General features: G+C 54.5%; 1 protein-coding gene across 2 annotated transcripts in view; it reads right to left on the reverse strand.

Moving 5' to 3' along the window:
- ABL1 (ABL proto-oncogene 1, non-receptor tyrosine kinase) overlaps positions 1 to 21,884 on the reverse strand; it is a 140,153-nt gene that overhangs the window by 10,042 nt on the left and 108,227 nt on the right. For both annotated transcript variants that reach the window (XM_039229623.1, XM_039229624.1), the window contains exons 3-7: positions 20,950 to 21,245; positions 13,227 to 13,499; positions 5,444 to 5,528; positions 4,011 to 4,188; positions 2,151 to 2,335 (exon numbers count right to left, since the gene is read on the reverse strand). In XM_039229623.1, the coding sequence (XP_039085554.1) occupies positions 2,151 to 2,335; positions 4,011 to 4,188; positions 5,444 to 5,528; positions 13,227 to 13,499; positions 20,950 to 21,245 (1,017 nt within the window). The remainder of the gene's footprint in view (positions 1 to 2,150; positions 2,336 to 4,010; positions 4,189 to 5,443; positions 5,529 to 13,226; positions 13,500 to 20,949; positions 21,246 to 21,884) is intronic.

Here is a 21,884-nt window from a genome sequence, read left to right on the forward strand (position 1 = left end):
AAAAAAAAAAAACTAGCTCGTCTGTGCGAACCCCGGTCAATCCAGGCAAGGAAGCAAAGAACTATGTGGCCTTTCCTGCATGGACTGCACCCCGAGGAACCCCACAGCAGGTGAGGGTGTCATGTGACGAAGGTACTGAGCTAACCATTGACCAAGGAGGGACAGCACTCGAGAATTCCACTTGGTGACCCCTAACAAATCAGTGGGTCCAGGCTCCGGGTATCAGGAACCTGCTATAATCACCAAAAAAGAGAGGGAGCGTGCAGCTGACGACACAGCCGGCCCGACAGGCACAGCGCTCCTGCTGAGAGAGTCACACCTGAGTACGACCAAACGATCGCGACCTGACCGCCCGCTTCCGAGGGGGACTGAAGACAGAGGCGCGCACGGGTATAGCGCGGGGGGCTCGGAGGGACGCGGGACGGACTTTCTTCCACAGATAGGCAGCGAGCGGAAGGACGAGGCGGAGAGGGAGCTTAGGGGCCAGAGGGCACGGAGGGCGCATCAACCGACAGCCTGGTGTACACAGGATCCGCCTCTCAGCTCAAACAGACCATAACAGCGGGACTTTGAGGACTCTGCCAGAAACATGAGCACTGGCTGGATTGTAATAGTCAAGATGACGGTCAATTTGGGGAGGAAGCGCGACATGGTTACAAGAATAAAAAATGTGATCATGAGAATTAAAAAAGCCACCTTTACCAAAGAGGACATCCAGATGGCCAACAGACACATGAAACGATGCTCAGCGTCCCTCATCAGGGAAATACAGATCAAAACCACACTGAGATACCACCTCACGCTGGTCAGAGTGGCTAAAATGAGCAAATCAGGAGACTTTAGATGCTGGCGAGGATGTGGAGAAATGGGCACCCTCCTACACCGTTGGTGGGAATGAAAACTGGTACAGCCCCTCCGGAAAAAACAGTGTGAAGGTTTCTCAAAAAATTAACAGTAGAACTCCCCTAGGACCCAGCAATAACACTGTTAGGAATTTACCCAAGGGATACAGGAGTGCTGATGCATAGGGGCACATGGACCCCAATGTTCATAGCAGCGCTCTCAACAATAGCCAAAACATGGAAAGAGCCTAAGTGTCCATCAACGGAAGAATGGATCAAGAAGATGTGGTTTATCTATATGATGGAATATTACATGGCAATGAGAAAGAATGAAATCTGGCCATGTGTAGCAACATGGATGGAACTTGAGGGTGTTATGCTAAGTGAAATAAGTCAGGCAGAGAAGGACAGATACATATGTTTTCACTCAGAAGTGGAACAGGAGAAACTTAACAGAGGATCAGGGGGGAGGGGAAGGGGAAAAAAAAGTGGGGGAGAGGGAGGGAAGCAAACCATGAGAGACTCTTGAATACTGAGAATAAACTGAGGACTGTTAGGGGAAGGGGAGAGGGGAAGGGGGTGATGGGCATGGAGGAGGTCACTTGTGGGAATGAGCACTGGGTGTTATATGGAAACCGACTTGACAATAAACTGTGAAAGAAAAAAAAAAGCCACCTTTAAGAGACTCCTACTGAAATATCTATGGACAAAATCAAATGCTATTGGGGATCTGCTTTGAAATAGGAAGGGTCGGGGCATGGGGTGGGGTACGGGGTTCAGGAGCACCACGAGGTGATGGCCGGTAAAGGTGGGGATGATGAGCACCATCGGGCTCGTTATACAACTCTGCCTTCTTCGGGGTACGCGTACTACCTGCCACAATAAATTCTTTAACAGAAGATAAAAATAAAACACTGGCCCGTGAAGCCTCAGAGGGCGAGATCCTATTTAAGTCCAAACCAAACTACAGAGAATTGTGGGTGCCTGCAGGGCGCACTAACTGCCCCCCCAAACCCAAGCGGCAAGCTCAGCCTGGAGACGGTAAGTTGGGGGGAGGGGGTAAGAAGGGTAATGTGAATCACTTTGGAAGAGAAAGCTTGCTTTTACTTCATTTTGAAGAGAAAACAGAGGAGTAAAGATTGTAAAGTGAGAAAGAAAGAAAAAAACCTAGGAGAATCAAGTAATGAAGGGAAATAAATGAAAGAGAGAGAGCGAGAGAGAGGCAGCGGAAAGGCAGGGCGAGAGAGAACAGCGGGATGAGGAGCCCATGCGTGTGGGCGGGGGCCGACCGGGAGCAGCAGCCCTTACCCCAGACGTCAGACTTGATGGAGAACTTGTTGTAGGCCAGGCTCTCCGGCGCCGTCCACTTGATGGGGAACTTGGCCCCGGCGTGGGCTGTGTACGTGTCCCCCGTCATTAACCTGCTCAGGCCGAAATCAGCCACCTTCACCAAGTGGTTCTCCCCTACTAGGCAGTTCCGGGCAGCGAGGTCTCTGGGGAAAAGGAGACAGTTCATCCGTGAGAGCTGTGGCCAGCGTTCCCGGCTCTGCGAATGCAGTGACACGGGGCGAAGGCGCCCTCCCGACGATGGCGTCCAGCCTCTCCGGCAACCTGTGTCTTGGCATCCGCCACAGAGAGAGGCGGTAGAGGGTGGGCGGGAGCAAGTTCATGACCCTGGGCCTCAGTGACCGCACCCACAACATGAAGAGGGGAGCAGCAGCGCCTGCTTCGTAGGCTTGTTGTGAGCGGTCGCGACTTAATACCGGAAGCGCCGTAACGCCTGCCTGCCTATCCGCAGGCACCTAAGGCTCTGCTCAGTGAGGACGGCTCTCCGCAGGCACGGGGAACAAAGGCACCAGCCAGTCCTCAACTGGGAGAAGCTTCCATCGGAGGAAGCCCCCATGTGGCCCATCCAGACTGGACAGAGGACAATATAAAGCCCAGAGCGTCCCGCCCCCAAAACTGTGTTTTCCTATTTTCCTCTTTCCTCCTGATGCGTATCTGAACACATCCTAAAGATTCTTGTCTGTATAATCAGCTTCCTCTCGCCTCCTGAGTCTCCCAGGGAGCTGGGAGTCTAATCTCTGGTTCATGGATGTTAACCATGAAATCACAAGGCAAAATGGGGACAGGGGGATGGAAGAGGCAGCACCTTCAGGCGATGGTGGCGTAAGATGGCCTGATCATCAGCGATCAGAGAAATTAAACACAGAAGGGACTCGAAGACTCATGCCTAATAGGATTCTGGTAAAGCGCGTTAAGCCTGTGAAATGGAGAGGGAACGGGCGTAGCCACGCAGAGCGAACCAGAAGTCAAGAAATCTCAATTTGCAGCCTGAGAGGCTTCACCTTTTGAGTGACAGGAGGGTCTGAAATCAGGCTCCCGTGCAGCTCAGGAAATCGGTCTTACAAGAAAGCGCCCACGTCTCACACTCTCTCCTCTCGTTCTTCACTATGAAATCGCATGTACGGGTCTCCTACCTGAGCTAATTGGGGTAGGAAAGTTGACGGCAGTGGCGCAGAGAACATCGTGTATGAAAGACACCGGCAGAGCCCATTGGCCTCTGTCCTGTGCGGGCTGTCACTTTGCTGGGAAGCCATTTCCACCGGCCAAGAATGTGGACACCGAGATAATTACGGCACGCTTGAAGGTCAAAACCCTCCAGGCTTTAAACCAGCAAAGACGCTGAATTCCGAACCACACCGACGCGGTTCTGACAGTCGTGGGCACGTCCCTGAACCAGAGGACGGCAAGTTAAGTGGAGAAGGGAATAAGGGGGGGGCGGGGGGGGGCAGAGAACAGGCCACTCGACAACAAAAGCCACGTGCTGCTTGTACCCACGGGTCTGCGGAAGCGCGACAGCGGCCTCCCTGCACAGGAGGCCACTCCTGAGGATGGCGAGCACTCTGCCTCCCTGAGGAGCACGGGTTCTCAGCCGGAAGCCTCTGAGGAGCCTCACTTAATATTCCACTTAGTCCAAGATGGTTCAGAGGGAAGTCTTTCCTATAGCGGGGGATCCACTGCCTGGTGGGCCTGGGGCCCAGGCCTGCAGCTCAAAGGGCCGTCAGCACTGCTGCGAGGGGCTGAGCCCTCAGAGCTTGGGGGCTGGAGCTTTGGGGGGAAGGCAGCCCGGGGCCCCACGAGGAGGCTGAGTCGCCAGGCCCCTACCTGTGGATGAAGTTTTTCTTCTCCAGGTACTCCATGGCTGACGAGATCTGCGTGGCCATGTACAGCAGCACCACAGCGTTCACCTCCTGCCGGTTACATTCCCTCAGGTAATCCAACAGGTTCCCATAGGTCATGAACTCAGTGATTATATAGAACGGGGGCTCCCGGGTGCACACCCCTGCCGACAAGACAGACATTGAGGACTTCGGCAGGCCCCTCTGCTCCCGCCTGCGCAATCGCCAGGACAGCACCACGGAGAAGGGCCCCCGAGGGGCACCTGGGTGGCTCAGGCAGTTTGGTGTCCAATTTCGGCTCAGGTCGCGATCACGCGGCTCCCGAGTTCGAGCCCCGCGTCGGGCTCTGTGCTGGCAGCTCAGAGCCTGGAGCCTGCTTCCGATTCCGTGTCTCCCTTTCTTTCTGCCCCTCCCCTGCTTGTGTTCTGTGTCCCTCTCTCAAAAATAAACAAACACAAAAAAAAAAAAAATTTTTTTTTAAAGAAAGAAAAGGGCCCCCGAAATGCATTCTGTGTCTGCCCCAAAGTCTAGCACGGTTTCAAGCACTTGTGGCTTGTGACCAGGTTCCTGTGGGAAGGATGTGACCACACTCTTTCTTCCTCTCGAGCCCTTGAACTCGAACAGAAGAGGACGCCACCAAGTTCAGAAGCAAAGGTCAGGTGCACATCAACCAGCCCAGGTTCCTCCCAAGTGGTGACATCGGCTCATGGGATAATTGCAGTGAAGGGACGCTTGAAAATTCTGGTCTCAGGGTGCCTGGGGAGCTCAGTGGGTTGAGTGTCGGACTTCAGCTCAGGTCATGATCTCGTGTTCATGAGTTCGAGCCCCGCAATGGGCTCTGTGAGGACAGCTCGGAGCCTGGAGCCTGCCTCCAATTCTGCATCTCTCTCTCTCTCTCTGCCCTTTCCCCACTCATGCTTTGTCTCTGTCTCACTCAAAAATAAACTTTAAAAAAAATTAAAGAGGGGTGCCTGGGTGGCTTAGTCGGTTAAGCGTCCAACTTTCACTTAGGTCATGATCTCGCGATTCATGGGTTCGAGCCCCGCGTCGGGCTCTGTGCTGACTGCCAGCTCAGAGCCTGGAGCATGTTTCAGTCTGTGACTCCCTCTCTCTCTCACCCTCCCCTGCTCACGCTGTCTCTCTCTCTCTCCTAGAAATAAATAAAAAACATTTAAAAGACAAAAATTAAAGAAAAGAAAAAAAATTCTGGTCTCAGAGGCCATCTGAGTTTGCACTGGACCGCTTCTGGGAGTCCGTCTACCGCAAGAACCTCTTCCATCACACGCACACACCATCCCACACAGGCCTCCTTTTTACCACGGGCTGCACAGCGAGACCTTCGGCTCCATCTGTAACCGTACCCGCAGCGCCCCCCAGAGGCCATGATGGAGGGGCCCTGTCTTCAGAGCTCTCACTCACCGAGCAACTGCACGAGGTTAGGGTGCTTGATCTCCTTCATCACTGCAGCTTCCTTCAAGAACTCCTCCACCTCCATGGTGTCCTCCTGTGGGGGTAAAAGGGATGCAGTCGTCTCAGCAAAGCAAGTGTTTAAGTGGGAAAGTGTGGCTTGAGGGGTTAACACGCACCGGGACTTTGACCAACCACCACCCGGGGCCGCCAGCTCCAACCCGCGCACTGCCCTGGCCAGGTTCCCTGCAGTGGATCATCGCCCCAGCGGCGTGAAGAATTCTTCCCTTTGATGGGGCGCCTGGGTGGCTCAGTTGGTGAGGCGTCCAACTTCAGCTCAGGTCATTATCTCACAGCCATGGGTTCAAGCCTCGCATCAGGCTCTGTGATGACAGCTTGGAGCCGGAAGCCTGAGTCAGATTCTGTGTCTCCCTCTCTCTCTGCCCCTCCCCTTCTCATGTTGTCTCTCTCAAAAATAAACATTAAAAAAAAAAAAAAAGAATTTTCCCCTTTGGTGTTGAACTTGGGAATTCTCACCCAGGGCAATAAATGTGTGTTGGCAACTTGCTTCTGGGGGCTGCTGTGCAGAGGACAGTTCTAGTTCCCTAAAGAAGAGCTGGTTTCCAAGGAGTCCTGAAACACTTGACATTAAAAAAAAATCACCTGAAGAATCAGAAATGCACCCAACTTACTGGAAGAGACTCTGATGACAGAAGGATAGCATCTCACCAAAGAAGACCACCACCTCAATATACGTGGTACCACAGAGGATTCCCAAAATGCAGGAATGTGTGTGTGGGGGGGTCCTCAACGAAGCAATCACCACTATCTACTGGGTCGATTTACTCGGGTTCTAAAATAATCCTCCCTAGTACATCCCCCGCCCCCCCAACCACGGATTCACGAGTATCGTCAGAGAGGTCATATTCTAGCAAGTCTGCCATATCTAAACACCATGCGGAGACAAAGGGTAATAGCAAACGCCCAGAGCCAACGTGATGCTATTTCCACATCTCACGTGCTCTGTGCTGGGGGGGTAGGGGGTGGGATGCTCAACTTGAGGGCCGTGCGCCTGGCCCCGCACGCCACAGTCGCCTTGCTGTGTAACCACGTGTGGCCCGCGTCAGGTAAACCTCTTTCTGACCTAAAGAGCCTGCTGTCCTCTAACCACCGCGACCGGAAGCCAGTGGGTGGTGAATGGTCTGGCCTGTCTGCACAAGAGCCTGGTGACCAAAGCCAGCGAGAGAGGAAGGAGCCCACCCTCCGAGAGAGAGAGAAACTGCATGGCAGATGGGGAGTGGACGCCTGAAAAACGCGACTCGCCCAGGGGGAAAGCTTTTTCAAGCTTCTTTTTTCTTTTTTTTTAAATTTTATTTATTTCTAGGAGAGAGAGAGAGAGAGAGAGCGTGAGCAGGGGAGGGTCAGAGAGAGAGGGAGACACAGACTCTGAAACAGGCTCCAGGCTCTGAGCTGGCAGTCAGCACAGAGCCCGACGCGGGGCTCGAACCCACGAACCGCGAGATCATGACCTAAGCGAAAGTCGGACGCTTAACCGACTAAGCCACCCAGGCGCCCCTCAAGCTTATTTTCAAGGTGGAAGCTTCTATGTTTCACCTGCCCCCGCGGGAGACAAAGCGCCCAAGGGTCCTGCCTGCAGCCTCCCCATGGCCGCGCCGTTCCTGCCCCCGCTCCTGGGGAAGAACCGCATGCAGAGGACAGGTCCACCTCCACTGCGCGAATCCTGCTGCGGCGCATCGTGTTCACAAGCGGAGCATGACCACCGGGGATGCGCGGCCGCCACCATCACTCAGCCTGAAGCTCAGACGCGATTTACTGCTCTTGAGAAACAGTGAGCTGCTCTCATGTCAATCAGACCTCGCCGGCAGCCTCCGCGTCAAGGTGCACGGGGGACAAGAAGCCATCCCTGCTGCCGCTCCAGCGGCTATTCGGTTCTTGGGGGTCCTCTCTGCTTCTTAAAGTGCTCGGCGGACCACGCCGTTTGTGTGTGGCGTGTGCTCTGACCTCGGTGACATGCTGATGTCAACAGCTGGGAAGCCAACGCCTACTGGAATGGGGGCGTCAATGCTGGTCACGTAAGGACCAGGGGCTTCGAGAACCTGGCCTGGCCAAGCGGAGGTTCAAGACGCAGCTCTCCAATAGAGCTTTCTGGACAAGTGGCGCTTTCCTTTTTCGAAGCACCGCATGATGAAGCCCGCACAGTGAGACCATTTCAGAAAGATCGGGGGCTCTGACCGCTCCTGACCCTTTTCTAAAAGAACTACGCTCCGGACCTTGCGAGGCGGGGACGTGCAAAAGCAACAGTTAGGCTTTCAAAGGCGCCCCCCTCCTCTCTGTCCGCCTCCCCACTTATTCCTACACACGCACGCACACGGGTGGACGGTGTAAATAATTCCTTGTTTTTCTCTGTCAGGACAGTCGGCGTGAACTTGTCTCCCCCTGCTGGAATCAGCCTCGTTCAATTTTTAACCGCCGCTGCCTGCAGCCTTCTACTCCCGTAGCTGCGTGTGACGGGAGACCACCGTTACATTCCTTTCTTTCCATTTAAGAATTTTCCACCATTTTTTAAAAACGTTTTTTTATTCCACAGAGAGAGACAAAGACAGAATCTGAGCAGAGGAAGGGCAGAGAGAGAGGGAGACACAGAATCCGAAACAGGCTCCAGGCTCTGAGCTGTCAGCACAGAGCCAGATGCGGGGCTTGAACTCACAAATCGTGAGATCATGACCTAAGCCGAAGTCGGATGCTTAATCGACTGAGTCCCCCAGGTGCCCCTCCATCATCTTTTTGAAGAGACACCTTCCACTGACGGAGTAAAATGAAACATGACAGATAATTAGGGTGAAAGCACCACTGAGTGAACACAAAAGCCTGGCCAGGGGGCGGGGCCGGGGGGGGGAGTTAAGAGGACGGCTTCGGATTCACAGAGACGAAGTCTCGCTGCTGTGTGACCATGTACAACGCTCAGCCATTCACACGCCAGAGAAGAGTGGTTTCTCTGAACAAGTCCCCTATCTACACCCCAGGAGAAGAGCCACACGTGCCTGCCGTGCAGAGCCCCGAGGCTGTGTCCGGACGCAGGCCGCACTCGGCCGGCGGGACCCCCTCTTACTGTAACGGGCACGGTGGAGACGCAGGCCGAGCACAGTGCTCGTGGGGAAGACAGGTCTTTAGTTGGTACAGCTCCGTGTCTTCGGTTTCGCCTTGGTCACAGGCCTGCGTTGTCCACACCCAGCACTTCGCGTGCTTCCTAACCAGCTTCACCCTTCCTGCTCCCTGGCCTCGCCCCCAAGGGGAGGTTTGCTCCAGCAGAACAGAGAGCGGCGTCTGTTAAAATGGCTTCCTGTCCCACTGGTGCCTCCCCGAGTCTCAGTGGGGACAGAGGCCCTGGGGGAGGGGCCGAGAGAGGTCAGTTTCCACCTCGGTCCCTGGTTCTCAACCAAGTGTTAGGTGGGCAAGGTCACAACCCCAGTGAAGCAGCATCCCGCAGCCGCCGGGGTCAGGGCTGCGGAGCGAGGGCCGGGGCGCCGGGGCTGCGGAGCCGGGGTTGGGGGGCCGGGGCTGCAGCTGGGGCTATGGAGCTGCAGATCTGGGACTCTGGAGCCACGGCTGAGGAGCCAGGGCTGAGCTTCTGAGCCACACTGGGGACGCTGGGGACGGTGGTTCACCTGCCAGATTCACAGAAACACAGAACCCTCAGAACTCGGGTCCTCGGTCCACAGGCGCATCTAGCTCATGGCCAGAACGGAGCCCACTGCGAGAGCGAGTGACAGCGGGTGCTGGGTCCCCAGCCTCTCTCCCTGATGCACCCCCCACCCCCACCAGAAGTCATACAGCCAGAGCGCGGGACTGTCCCGTGCCAGCCTGGAGCCCGCCCTTCCCTGCTCATTCCTGCAGCTTCTCTAGCGGAACCAACTGCCTGGGGGGAAAACACAACAAACAAACCCAAACCCAAACAGACCGTGTTGGCCAGAGCAGGGGGAACGGGGACTGCTCTCCACGCGGCTGGCTGAGCGCAAACTGGTATTGGGACAGTCCCCATCCGTCCAACTGGGAGAGTGCCTGGGACACGGTCCGTAACGGCAAGTGGTGGAAAGGACACAAATGCCCACTGAAGGCTGCTAGACACTGAGATACATCCATGTGAAAGCAAGACCCTGTACGTAGAGCTGATGAGGGACAAGTGACAAGACACAGGGAGGGGACACCAGCAGGTCCAGAGCCGCGTGCACAGCAGGCCGCCGCACGGTCAGAAGAGACCCCACACGTGGACTTGTTCTGGAAGGGCACAAAAATCCAGGGTCGAGGATACTGTGTGCATACGTTACCAAAACACGTAAAGAATTAAGCCTGAACATTTTTCAACGCTGTTATTTTCCATTATTTTAATGGTACGTTTGTCAGAAGCTTAGGAGCCAATCCTAATGCCATACTAGATGGATAGCCGTCTTTCCGAAATTCTAGGACTTACAGAATTGTCTCACAGAAAAAAACAAAATGGACTTGTAAACAAACTTCCGGAACACAGTTCATCTGAAATGTGGGACTTCCCTGTACTCGACAGTTGGCTGTCTTAGGCACATCCCACCTTGAGCACTGATCACACACAGGAAAGGTTAAGCCCAGGACCTGCTGAGTAATGAACGTCACAACTCAAACTAGCAGTTCTCAGGTCGGTGGCCTTTGCTGTAATTTCCGTTTCCCACCCATAGGGGTCAGCTTAGTGCCCTCCTCGTTCCCGTTCTCTTCTGATCTCAGGCCCTGAAGGTACAGGACCCAGCGCTGCCTGGTGGGTCAATACAGAGTCCGGGTTAAAGCAGGGCCCGCTGCTTCAAGAGGATCTGCCTCTGCCCTCTGAGGAGCCAGAGACACAGAAAAGGCAGGAGGGGACCTGGGAAGAGGGTGGTGGAGAGCAGACTGAGACTCAGGTGCCCAGCTGGGTTCTGGGACAAAGAGCTACAAGGGCTTTCTGGGGTTCCTGAAGAGGAAGGTGGGTCCAGCTGCCATAGGGGAAGTGAACGGGGGATGGGAGAGAGGGGGATGGGGAAAGAGGGGGTGTCCAGGACGCATGGCTGTGGTTCGCATATTTTTCAAGGCGTGTGAGGAGGAAGACCTAGAGTGACAGGGAAAGAAGAATGGAGCTGGGCTTTGGGGCAGGATGTCTGGGCCGGAGCCCTGGGTCCACAGCTCCCCACCGGGTAACCCCGGGCCAGTTATCTGGCCGCCTGCCCTGGACTTCCCTCAAGCCAGAAACGGCAGTGATAGGTGGGCCCTTCCCTCACAAGGTGCTTGTGAGACGCTACACGTGGAACAGAGCACTCAGACTGCAGGCATGAAGTAAGAGCTCAATAAACAGTAGCCATTACTGTCATTTAGAACCCACTTAAGGTTCCCGATCTCTCCAGTGGAGAGAAATGCCCCAAGTAGTGCTATGGATCTTACTGGATGTGCAAGAACCTTACGGTAGAGATGTGCCTTGTGCAGAGGTGAGGAAGAAGGGATCATTTATTTAGCGGTTGCTCGGTACTGTATTTTGGGTTGGCACACATCTCTAGAAAGTGATGCCTTCCCTTTCCCCTAATTAGCTATCACCTGGGGTGACGACTCCCAGAAATCCATGCAACTAGATTCTGTACTTCTTTTATTTATTTTTATTTTTTTACCAACTGTGAGGCTGTAACTTAATAAGGCTCTTGGGGAAAACCATTACAAGTATAATGAAAAGTTTAGCAGTAGCTCATTAGAAAAGTAGATTCTAGAAGGCACCTGACTTCCAGATGAGTCAGATTCACTGGTTCAAGAAGCCACCACTGCCGGAGGACTCCAAGGGGATCCGTGTCGGCAGCAGCTCGGGAAGCAAGGCCATGGCCTCGGCTACACTTCCAGCTGCGTGCGCGCTCCTCTTTCTAAAATTTTCAAACAAGCCTTGGGGGGGGGGGGGGAGCGATTCTGTGCTCTTGTTCCTGTTTGTTGCACTTCTGCAAATACTGGCAAGCATGTTGTGGGTAAATGCCTGGGCCTTCAACCATTTCTCGAGCTGGTCGAGTCCTGGGGGCCGGCCCGGTCTTGAGTCCTGGGCCAAATCGGGACACTGAGCACAGGAGCACGCCTCTCCCTGGACTCGCTGGGTCTGGGCGGGGGAGGGGGAGTGTCGCAGCGGCTGCCTGGGTTTCTAAGGGGCTTGCCGGCATAGCTGCCTTGGTGAGCCGCAAACCCCATCAGCTCATTCCCACGCATCCTGCCCTTCAGCGCGCCCCACTGCCGCCAGGACGTCCCGGCTCCTTGGCCTCTGTAACTTACCGTGGGCTCCGCTCCGCCGTACTGGTGCCCACCCACCTCACGCCTTCTCCCCGCCGCGTGGAGCTCACCGGTCCCCCTGCATCCCTGGGCGGTGCGAGGGCGCCTCGCCCCTGCCTCCAATCGGACGGTCACACCACACGGCAGCTCCCCTGGTTGCTGGGGTCTCCTCCTCACTCCGCTGCTCCACCTACCTGGCTGGCCCGAGGGCCACAACTCTGTTCTCACAACCCCAGGCCTAAGCACGGGGTCTGGCACGCAGATGTGAGGGACTCCACAAACGCGTATGAAGTTGTTAAAAAAATCGCGCCTGGAAAGTTTCCTCAAGGCACCCCAGACCACGCTACTAGCCCCCTGCCCCCAACATACAAGCATCGGTCCTGCCCCGATGACTGAACAAAGGGGCCACATTCCATACGAGCGCCAGGAGCCACCCTCGTTTCCTAGAACCGTAGAATGGGACTCCTTCTCTGATCCATCACTTCACAGCAGCCGTAATGTCCACTGTGCTGAGCCTCTGAGCACAGGCAGCTGGTAAGGGACAGAGGCCCTGAAAGGCAAGTGGCCTGGCTGCACGGGGCTCCAAGCGCGCGCCTGACGGACTCCAGAGAAGCGCATGCACGCCTGGGTCCCCTTCCCCCAGCCCAGAGGAGGCTTCTGTTCTTTTCCTCGTCTAACGTCTAACAGCTACAGCAGGGCCTCCTCTCAGCCTCGCTGCAAGCTGTTGGGGTAATCAGTTCATTAACGGCAGGTGCAAATAGCACAGGCCGACACTAGGGGACGCTCTGGCCACAGAGAAACGCTCAGATCACCATCCAAAGGCAGAGGGCTCTGGATGACACCCGCTACTTGGCCTCCTCAAGATGTCAAAGAACTTCAAACCCCGCCCAGAAACTACACCCCCCTCCCACCCACGTCAGCGGAGAGGGCGGGAGAAGGATGGCACGGTACCCGGTACCCGAATGAAAAGCCCTGACCGACGTTCCCTCCGCACCTCCGCACACTCCCATTTGCGCAAGTCGGGACTCACACGACACGAACCAGAACCTGCCAGGAACCCCCAAGGCACCTGCCTTTCAGATCTGCCAACAGACGTCCACGGGGGAGTCCGGTGCAGTTTCGTTAAATCCCCTTCTCTCAAAACTCAGTGTCTCCCCCTTCCTTCTCCAGATTCTCAATAGGAAGTGATTCAAATGCCACACAGACAGAACGGAAACCCGCGGGTTTAAGATTCTTGCCACAGAACGACAAGACTTCTCCAATGACTAATCTTTTTACACCAGAAGCCACAGCGCGTCTGGGCGCTCACCCCACGTGCAGGCCCGGCGTCGGGGCCGGGGGCTGAGCCCGCAGAAGAGGTCGACCTGGGCCTGCGGGGGCCCTTCCCAGGCCTGAGGGCAGGGGGCAGGCCCCCCAGGGACAGCGCCGCCACCGCACTGCCCACCAGCAATGACGAACCGCACGGCCGTGCCGAGCCTACCTTCAAGGTCTTCACGGCCACCGTGAGGCTATACTTCTTCCAGACGCCCTCGTACACCTCCCCGTACTGGCCTCCTCCCAGCTTGTGCTTCATGGTGATGTCCGTGCGCTCCATCTCCCACTTGTCGTAGTTGGGGGACACGCCGTAGACCGTGGGCTTGTTGCGCTTGGGGGCCGGGTAATGGAGAGTGGTGATGAGCCCGTCCGCCACAGTCGAGTGATGGTGAACCAGCTCCGCTAAAGTGTTGAAGCGACTCTCCGAGGAGACGTAGAGCTGGGGGAGACAGGACAGCACAGCCTTCAGCCCACGGGGCACACGCAAACCCAGACAACGCCACTGAGGCAGCTCTGCTGAGCCTAAGGGAGTGTCCTGAACACCACTGAGACTATGTTGCTCTACACATCCTGTAATTTACTTGCCGAAGCAGAAAGATACAACCAAATGCCTCAGGGCCTTTGCACCTGCTGCTCCCTCTGCCTGAAATCCTCCAATTAATCATCACATGCCTGGTCCTCCCTTAGCATTCCGAGCCCAGGGTAAATATCACTGTCACCGTGTCACCGAACCTGGTCAGCAGCCAGCAATGCTCATCAAACCACCTTCCTTCCTTCTCTGCATTGTACTCACTGCTAGCTGATGGGTCCCTGCATATCTGCTGGATTGCTTCCTGTCTGTCAACACCTTCTAGAATGTCAGCTTCTTGAGAGCAAAGCCCTAAGTGGTCTTTTTTTATCCCGGATCCCCAGTGTGAAGAACAAGAAATGAGCACATAGTAGACATTCAATAAAGGACTATTGATTATATTAATGAAGAGAACTTAGTATTTGCAGATTGAAAAAGTAATTAAAAAAAATTTTAACGTTTATTTATTTTTGAGAGAGCATGAGCGGGAGAGGGGCAGAGAGACAGGAAGACAGAATCTGAAGCAGGCTGCAGGCTCCAAGCTGTCAGCACAGAGACCGACGTGGGGCTCGAACCCACGAACCGTGAGATCATGACCAGAGCCAAAGTCAGACGCTTAACCTACTGGGCCACCCAGGCGCCCCAAGAAAGTAATCTTTTTAAATAATCATACTTATTACCTACAGCCTATAATTATTATTTATAGTTATATAATTATGCAGAAGTAAACGGTGACCAGAGATGGAAATCGCTAAACAAAACTTAAAAAATCTCTCTTTCTTACTCCCTCAATCTGGGCTGAGGACCATCAGAGGCCAAGGCTTGCAAACCGCAGCTGGAAGCCACCGTGGGTGCCCTGTCAGCTCGCTCTAGGAATGGATCGGGGGCCCGGACGGCTGCACAAAGGCCACACAGCCTCCTCCGCCGCGGGGAAGGAAAGAGAGGGGATTGCACACACGAGCACACACGAGCCTCTAAGATCCGCTGTGGACCCGTCCACGTGTGGTTCTTGTCTGAACACACGGAGGAGGGAGGAGAAGAAAGAGCAGGCTGACAGCAAGGAGCGAATGGATGGGGACAGTGATCGTTTTTTTTTTTTTCCTCTTTGTTCTTTTCAGGGAGAGGGGGAACACGGGCTTGAAACAGTGGTGATGCCTGGGGCAGGAAGGGGGAAAAGGAACAGGTTGGGTCACCAGTAGCTGCAGGGTCTCAATTACTTAAAAAAAGGAAAGGGGGGTGGGGGGCAGGGCGGAAACAGAAAAAGGAAGAAAAAGCCTGAAACGCGGCAGCCCAAGGCGTTGGCTGTCGGTTATGGGAGGAGGCTCCACCACCTTCTATAAGCTTGTACAATATTTTCAAAGAAGAAAATGTTAACGAATACACGAATCGATGCCATTTACAACGCTCAAGAGGGTAAACAGGATTCTTTCTTGCTTGGAGGATGACACAAACAGATTTTTAGAACTCAGGCAAGCCAATGGCCAATGCTGACTTAGAGGTTTGTAATTTACAAGTTTAATTTTCTATATTTAACAGGAAATTGACAGAGACGGAGAAACAGAGCGGAGCGCAAGTGGGGGGGGGGGGGCAAGAGAGAGGGACACACAGAATCCGATGCAGCTCCAGACTCCGAGCTGTCAGCACAGAGCCCGACGCAGGGCTCGAACCCATGAATTGTGAGATCATGACCTGAGCCGAAGTCAGACGCTTACCTGACTGAGCCCCCAGAGCCCCTGTAATTTACCACAGTTTGGGTGCAATCCTAGTGAAATAAAATTCTTCAGCAACCCAAGAATTGTCAAGAAAGACCCTATAGCTCTGGGGAATTTGTCCCTCCTGCAAGGTGGTGCCCCTCCAAGGCAGGACCTTTCAGGGTAAGGGGGAGGCCCCACCCAGGAGAACCTGAGCTCTAGGGACGTGGGAGGAGTCGTGCTCAGGGCCCAGAAGGTGCGCACGAAGGGGCTGGGAGGAGGTGGGTACTCTCGTCATTGCGCAGCACCCAGTGGGATGCGGGGACAGCCCCTAATCCCGCCCCTCTCTGGAAATGCCCATCAGCTGTCCAATCACCTCACTGCAGGTGCCAAGCTTCCCAAGCCTTCCTCTTTCGGGGCTGCCATGGAGTGTAGACAAGAGGGAAGAAGTGCTCCCTGGAATCCAACCCCTCCCCCCCCCCAGGACAGCACTGGCACAGTACGGGGCAGAAGAGCCCGTCCCACCTGCTGCCCTCCCCACCCAGCAGGGGGTGGGGGGGAGTCACCTGGGAGCAAGGCCAATTACCTACTTCTCCCCGCAGCTTGCAAGGAGCGCGCTCTGACCCAAGGATCCAGTTCCTTCTGTTGCACAGAATGCTAATGCGCCCCCCCCCGCCCAGCCCTCGTCTGTGCAGAATTCGTTCTCGGTTCCCTCTGATTCCCTCACAGGCTCTTCCTGGTAGAGATTTCGGAGCTATGGGAGGTTTCCCTGCACGGACCCACTTTATCCTTTTCAGTAAGTAAATTTACAGACTCTGTGACTTAGTTCATCTTTCGGTGTAAAACTTACATCCTGACGCTTATTAAATATTAAAACTATTCTCCCTGTTCAGCTCACGGCACGACCACCTCCTAACGGTCAAGTCTGGTGGTGTCCTGATTGGTTCTGAGTTTCGCGCATTTTGCTAGTGAACCGGGGGGTCTGCATCAGGAATTCACGGCCCGGTCAGAGAAGACCGTGGAATTAGGCTTAGGAACCGTGTGTCATTCTGCTATGCACCAGATTACAAAACAGTCCCCATGCTCTGCTGGGGCTGGGCCTCCCCTTGATTGTGCAGGACCCTCAAGGCAGCACTTGAAACTCCCCAGAAACAGCCTTTCCTCCTGACAGCCAGATGGCCAGGCTTATCAGCGCGTAGACCTGCGCCCCCTTTAGCTGCCGCGGAGCCCGGAGTCCCAGGGACAGGCAGCCTGGCCGGTAAGCGACATGACCCTGAGATCTTCCGTCGTCCAGCAGGAAGGCAGGACTCAGTAATTAAGCAGTACTTAGTAACACCGCAAGTCTCCTCGGCCAGGGAAAGTCAGCCGCGTGTTAGCAGGCCTTTCCCTGGCAAGCCTGTACCCGACAAGCCACGGTGGCGGCGGGGGGGAAGAAGGTCTTCAAAACTCAGGAGGCTGTGTAGTTGGCTTGTCCTGTCACCTCTGCTAAAGCTTAAGCCCAAATTCCATTCCCGTCAACCTGAACCTGTCAGTTCGGTGGACAGTGAAAATCAATGTCACCTGGGAACCTCTGTGAAGAAAAGGGAAGACTCTATCGAGGGCTACGGGGAACTGTGGAGCCTGACAGCGGCGTCCCACAGAAGCAAATACAGTGCAGACACAGAGGACGAGAAGAGCTAAAAATGATTCAGGCAGCGGGGGGTGGAGAGGAATCAGACTTTAACTCCACGGCGCTGGCCGGGGACTTGGAGAGCGACACTCAGACCCCGGGGCACGTAGAGGTCTCGATGTCGAGCCTCCTGAGCGGCGATGGCTCGGTTTGGCACAGCCCGTGGAGAGTCCCGCTCTCGAAGCTCCCGAGCCCCGGGCCCGACCGGCCGGCCACAGCCACCGTCGAAGCTCAGGAACATGAAAAGGGCAGCAGGCCAAGGCCAGGAGGGCGGAGGCAGAAAAGAACTCTTCTGGGGCCTGAGAGGGAGTCTTCCATGCTCAGTTGTTTTGTGAAGATGAGCTCTTTGAAAAGAGGAATGAAACTTCTGCAACCTCAGCCCGTCCCTCCTACCAACCTTCAATTTTCCCCTCGGAAATCCAGAAAGGATTGCATCAAGGCAATGCTATGTGAGCTTTTTTTCTGGGCCGAGCCACACGATGCCTCCCCCGCTACCTCTGACGCTGTTCGCTCACTCCAGGAACATGATCCCACCCCACACGGCCCCTCGAGGGCAGGCCTCACGGAGAGGCGCCTCTGCAGATGGCCGGCCCGATAACCCCGTGGGCTGAGCCGTCTCCAGGTGCTCAGACGGCTGGAGGGATGGTCTTTGCAGGGAGGGAGGGAGGGAGGGGGGACGGCAGGAGGCCTAGGACACTTGCATGAGGTGCCCAGTGGCGGATGCTGCCTGATCGAATGAGTTCCCCGAGCTCCACCCGGAATGGAAGGAGCTCCTGGCACACGTCGGCCTTTGGACTGAGGGGTTGGCGTCCTCATCCTTCGCCTCTCAAATCCTGTGAATCATGTAAGCCACATGCAGGCCTTGCTCTCTCCCTTCTGAACGGTATTTTGGGCCAACCACCGGCTAATGAGTTGTCAAACTAGATCACGCCGGCCCGCATCTGTCCCTAGGATGCCTGATTAAACACCTCCAGGGAGGAGAAACCCGTGCCCCGCTCAGCACACACCTCAACGATCGCTGCTGGATAAACAGCACAGATGGGAAGCAAGCTGGCAGCTGCAGATGCCCTCCCTCCCATGTGGGGTGCCCTGGTCTTCTAGGAGCCCCTGCGGTCTGGAGGCAAGGTTTCAAGGGGCCCACCGCCCTGCAACACACCCTGCAGAAGGGAAGGACCCAGCTCCACATGCTTGTAGAAAGGCAAGCCCCTACACTTCTATACAAGCCTCTGCCATCGCAGAGAACACCAGGTATCAGCAGCAAGGACTTCGGCCAGAAGCCTCCGAGACGTGTGGGAAAAGACAGCAGAGAAGAACGTGAAAGAGAGAAACACGTGCATTCATGCAGTACAAACGAACGGGTGAGGACAGCCATAAAAATGCTAAGAGGACTGGTGGGGGGGGCAGCCCTACCTCACACGGAAACATATTCTACAGCTGGAGCAAGTTTAAGTCTGGTGTGGGAAGAGAACAAGCAGCGGATCAACAGGCCCAAATGCATATGCAAATTTGGTCTATTTCAAGAATGTAGGGAAAGATACATTCAGTAAAGGGCCGGGATCCCTCAAAACCTGACGCGTGTACATTACACATAACAAGATCGGTGACGGAGGTTTCAACAACACTGCGGATGAGGGGGAGGGACACGGCCTCCTACGTTTCTCACAGAGGCTGCACGTCCACCAGAAGGCCCACCTCTGCGGGACGGACTCGGACAATATCACCACCAATGTCAAAGGCACAGAACCTTCAAGCACTTCCAGCAACCTACCTCGCACACACACCCGACACAAAGGACGGGCCATATGCTCAAACTGCGGGTTGGGACCCACTAGGGGGTCTATGAAATAAATTTAGGGGATTCTGGCCAGAACTTTAAAAAAAAAAACAAACAGAACAGAACAAAATACAAAATATCAAGAGTGTGTTACCTACGGTGAGGGTAAGTAGGATCTCAAGAACCTTCTATGACCGGTCTGAGTACTGGCTGGTGCTGTAAATGTTTTCATACAGTGTGCCAGTGTTATTTTATTTTAAAGGCTTGAAAGCCACCTCGTAAGTGTTATTTGTGACAACCAAAGATTGGAAACCACCTAAAAATCAACCCGCGGGGTCTGCTTCCGTAAATGATGGCCCATCCGCACGAAGCAGCTCTAAATGCGCTACACTAAAGCAATCTTCAAAAAATATTACCAGGTGGGAAAAGCAAGATGCAGACCCGTGTGGAGTTTGCATCATTTGTGTTTCTTAAAAAATATAAACATATACATGTACTGGGGAGCTCGGAAAGAGACAGGTCACGGGGGTTGACCCTGGGCAGGGACACGGAATTAGAAGACAGAATTATTTCTCACTCTAATTCATTCTGTTTTTTTTTTTTTTAAACCATGTGCACACATTACATACCATTTAAAAAACACATTCCCCATCTAGACCCAGCCCGATAATCTGCTATCTCTGCCCTCCACACTGGCAAAGTGTAGCAGGGCATATACAGCAGAGCCCAAGCCTAGTTCCAACGATCGCATACTATGTGGTCCCTGGGCAAGAAATTTCCTCCCTCTTAAGTCCCCATCTCCTTAATGCAAAAATGCTACAGCAACCTCGGCCTGAGGTGAGGATTAAATGAGAGGAGACTGAAAAACACACCGGCCAACGGCAGGAAGCCGGAAAATACCAACCCCTCCCTTCCCTTCATGGACTCTTAAGCATTATTCATAGAAAGATCACAAAACCATATATATATCAACTCTTCTGTAAAACTAGAAATCGGGAGGGGCCCAACTCTTGGTTTTGGCTCAGGTCACGATCTCACGGTTCATGGGACCGAGCCCCGCATCGAGCTCTGCACTGGCAGCGAGGAGCCTGCTTGGGATTCTCTCTCCCTCCCTCCCTCCCTGCCCCTCTCATGCGGTCTCTGTCTCCCTCAAAATAGATAAACTTAAAACAAAACAAAAACCAGGGGCGCCTGGGTGGCTCAGTTAGTTAAGCGTCCCACTTCGGCTTAGGTCATGCTCTCTCTGTTCATGAGTTCCACCCTCCGCATCGGGCTCTGTGCTGACAGCTCAGGGCCTGGATCCTGCTTCGGATTCTGTGTCTCTCTCTCTGTCTGCCCCTCCCCTGCTCGCACGCTGTCTCTCTCTCTCTCTCCTAGAAATAAATAAAAAACATTAAAAAATCTGTGTGTGTGCGTACATACATGCACATGGACACACGAGCATGATTTTATCTATAGGAAGAACGTCATGTACTTATTTGGAGGAGGTACTATTAAGGGGCCTTTCAACTTAAAAGTACCCATCAATTATTGCAACTTCACCCACTGGAGACAAATTACTATGACAAGAGATTTTTTAAAAAGGAAGAGACCTGGGGCGCCTGGGTGGCTCAGTTGGTTAGGCGTCCGACTTTGGCTCAGGTCATGATCTCACAGTCCATGGGTGCGAGCCCCGCGTCGGGCTCTGTGCTGACAGCTCAGAGCCTGGAGCCTGTTTTGGATTTTGTGTCTCCCTCCCTCTCTGCCCTCTCCTGCTCGCTCTCCGTCTCTCTCAACATAAAGACATAAAAAAATGGGAAAAAAAAAAAAAAAAGAGAGAGAGAGACTTAATATCTTCTAAGAAGTGTGTCCAAACACCAACAGGTATTCCCCATCTTACGCAACAGCTAACGACAAACAAACCCCCCACCCCGCAGGATGGGCAGCGGGGGGGGGGGGGGCCCACACACAGGCCCGAGGACTTGTATCATCACGTGATCGGTCCTCAACAGACCATCTTGCAGAGGCTAATGGAACGATGCCTGCTGTTTACTTGGAGAGGTCATCTGCCAGCATCTTCCTGGGTAAGCTCTGCTGCGATGACTTCTTAACCCCAGTGGCAGGAGCTCTGGGCCCTGCTGGCCAAGGACAAACCACCCTCCCCTCCCTGCCCCCGGCCCCTCAGCACCCCCACTCTGGGGCCCCTACCTTGCCATCGGAAGCAGTGTTGATCCGGTAGTGATACACCCTCCCCTCGTATCGCAGCGAGATGGACCTCTGGCCGGGGCTGCTCTCGCTCTCCCGCACCAAGAAGCTGCCGTTGATCCCGCTGCTCAGCAGGTACTCGGCGGCATTGCGGGACACGGGCCCGTGGTACCAGGAGTGCTTCTCCAGGCTGTTGACCGGCGTGATGTAGTTGCTGGGCACCCAGCCCTGGCCATTTTTGGTCTGGGCTTCACACCACTCCCCGTTGTGATTGTAGCCTAAAACCCGGAGCTTTTCACCTAGAGGAGGAGGGGACCAAACCAGACATTGGCTTCAAACGCTGGCTTGTGCTCAGCCCTGTTCACGCCTACAGGATCACGAAAGATCTCCAACTTCCTAACCGTCTACGTCACTTCAACAAATCCGCACCAGCATCTGTGTTTACGTGTATCCAGGAGGCTGCGCATGGATACGTGAAGCCTCCTGCGTACGCTGAGTCTGCAGAGAATTCCACAGCCTCGGTTTCCACAGATGCCTGATGTGTCCTCAGGTGTTCAATCCCAGCGGAAGGAAGTTTCTTGGGGGAAAAAGTACTTTTTGCGGTGTGTGGCCTGTGCGTCCCTTTCACTACGGAACAGAGGATGCTGTTTTTCTAAAGACTTCTCGTATGGGAGCTCTTCTTTAGGAAGAATGGCTCTCTTATACCGATGCTGGGCTTTTTTTTTGGACCTCCCTGCACCCGACTTTAAAGCTGCTCTTTCGGGGCGCCTGGGCGGCTCAGTCAGTTAAGCGTCCGGCTTCGGCTCAAGTCACAATCTCACAGTTCATGGGTTCGAGCCCCGCGTCGGGCTCTGTGCTGACAGCTCAGAGCCTGGAGCCTGCTTCAGTCTGTGTCTCCCTCCCTCTCTGACCCTCCCCTGCTCACGCTGCCTCTCTCT

Source organism: Hyaena hyaena, unplaced genomic scaffold (assembly GCF_003009895.1).
Source record: "Hyaena hyaena isolate Hyena2069 unplaced genomic scaffold, ASM300989v1 scaffold_38, whole genome shotgun sequence".
Classification (NCBI taxonomy): domain Eukaryota; kingdom Metazoa; phylum Chordata; class Mammalia; order Carnivora; family Hyaenidae; genus Hyaena; species Hyaena hyaena.